The 2,202-nt window shown below is 50.9% G+C and overlaps 1 protein-coding gene across 1 annotated transcript in view; it reads left to right on the top strand.

Moving 5' to 3' along the window:
- Nucleotides 1–1,841: 1,841 nt before the first annotated feature.
- Nucleotides 1,842–2,202, top strand: part of YPEL1 (yippee like 1) — an 8,286-nt gene continuing 7,925 nt past the window's right edge. Inside the window, exon 1 of the mRNA XM_006768863.2 lies at nt 1,842–2,191. Within this exon, the coding sequence (XP_006768926.1) occupies nt 2,075–2,191 (117 nt within the window). The 5' untranslated portion in view covers nt 1,842–2,074. The remainder of the gene's footprint in view (nt 2,192–2,202) is intronic.

The raw sequence follows: 2,202 nt of genomic DNA, 5'->3' as shown, positions 1-2,202 counted from the left end.
CGCCTCCTGCACATCTCCTACTGGGGATGTGCCCACAACACAGGCACGTGCCCTTGACCGGAATCGAACCCGGGATCCTCCAGTCCGCAGGCCGATGCTCCATCCACTGAGCCAAACCGGCTTTGGCGAGGTCAAGCTTTCTAGTTGTTGGAAGATATCATTTCCCAAATCCTGGAAAGATGTTTTCGCTGGGTCCGGAATTCGGGGATTGCAGTTGTGTTTCAGACCCTGAAAGGCCCCTTTCCCTGCTGCCTTCTGGCTCCATAGGTTTCCTTGGGAAGGTGTGTGTTGAAAAGTAATTTTCCCTCCTCTTCTGGATTCGAATAAGGCTCCACCCCCCACCCCCCTTTTTCTTTGGTTTCTGCAGTTTTATTATGTGGCCAGGTGCGACTTCATTTATCCCACTTGGAACTATTGGACTTCTTGTCTGTGGTTTGGTTCTTTCTTCAATTCTGGAAAATCCTCAGTCTTCCTTTCTTCACAGATGACGCCTCTGCCCCACGCTCTCCTCCCTTTACTTTCTGTAAATCTGCAGGCAGGGCTGTGCTTCTGGTGTCATCCAAGAAGTCGGTGCCAAATCCAATGGCATGAAAATTCTTGCTATATGTTGTTCTAAGAGTGTCACAGTTTTATTTCTTACATTTATGTCTTTGGTGGGCTTTGAGTTCATTTTTGTATACGGTGTAAGGGAAGGGTTTAACGTCATCCTGTGGTATGTGGTGTCCAGTTTTCCCAGCGCCGTTTGTGGAAAAGACTGTCCTTCCCCCACTGAATGGCCTTGGTGTCCTTGTCGAATCATCTACCGTATACAGGCATTTCCTTCTGGACTGATACCGACTAATGACTGGTGGCTCCCGCCCTGGCCAGTGTGGCTCAGTTGGTTGGGCGTACTGTGCGCTGCAAGGTGCTGGTTTGATTCCCAGTCGGGGCAGGTATCTTGGTTGCAGGTTCGATCCCCGGCAGGGGTGGTGCAGGAGGCGGCCGGTCGATGTCTCACTCTCACATTGATGTGTCTCTCTCCCTCCCTCTCTCCTTTCCTCTCTCTCTCTCTAAAAATTAATTTTCAAGATATTTAAAAAATATAGTGGGTCGTGTATTCATAAATGTCGTGGTGCTTGGAGTCATTCACCCGTGATGTGGGGCAGGATGGTTCCCGCGCTGCTGTCCGCTCACTCGGACGGGAACCGAGGTGGCTGCTGTTTCCTTTCACTTTTCCTGAAGCCACGTCTAGTAGACCTGTAGCTGATCAAATGTTTTTCTCAAACTTCTTGTATGTGAAAGTAGTTCACCTGCCACACTCAACACGATTTAGAATGATTCAACAGTGATTAAGTATTAGTATTTTTTTTAAATATATTTTTATTGGTTTCAGAGGGGAAGGGAGAGGGAGAGAGAGACAGAAACATCAGTGATGAGAGAGAAGCATGGACCAGCTGCCTCCTGAATGCCCCACACGGGAGATCGAGCCCGCAACCCGGAAACGTGGCCCGACCGGGAATCGAACCGTGACCACTTGGTTCATAGATCAGCACTCACCCACCGAGCCAGGCTGGCGGGCTTAGTGTTCTTTTCATGTACAATTAATACGGCAGGACTGGATCCCCAACTTCTAGTCCTGCCCATCCCCCACTCTTTTTAAAAAAAATATTTTTATTGATTACAGAGAGGAAGGGGGAGAGAGAGATCAATGATAAGAGAGAATCATTGATGGGCTGCCTCCTGCACACCCCCTACTGGGAATCGAGCCTGCAACCCGGGCATGTGCCCTTGTCTGGAGTTGAACCTGGGACCCTTCAGTCTATAGGCCGATGCTCTAACCACTGAGCAAACTGGCTAGGGCCCACTCCCCATTCTTCGGAATGCACGCATCCTACACACACCTTGTTGATGAATTTCGTTCTCCGTAACGCATTGTTTGTCCTGACTTATTGCCAGGTCGGGACGTTTTCCTCTGGCCCCAGCTGTGTGGACAGGGCCACACGCCCCCTGACCCACCACGGCTCTTGCCTGCATATTCCAGTGCTGCTTCTGTGAGAGCGCCGGCCCCGCGCTGAGCCAGGACTGCCCCGCAGACATGGTGAAGATGACCAAGTCCAAAACCTTCCAAGCTTACCTGCCAAACTGCCACCGCACGTACAGCTGTGTCCACTGCAGAGCCCACCTGGCCAATCACGACGAGCTCATCTCCAAGGCAAGTGCTTC

This window comes from Myotis davidii, unplaced genomic scaffold (genome assembly GCF_000327345.1).
Source record: "Myotis davidii unplaced genomic scaffold, ASM32734v1 scaffold223, whole genome shotgun sequence".
Taxonomy (NCBI): domain Eukaryota; kingdom Metazoa; phylum Chordata; class Mammalia; order Chiroptera; family Vespertilionidae; genus Myotis; species Myotis davidii.
This window is presented reverse-complemented; position numbering and strand designations above follow the sequence as displayed.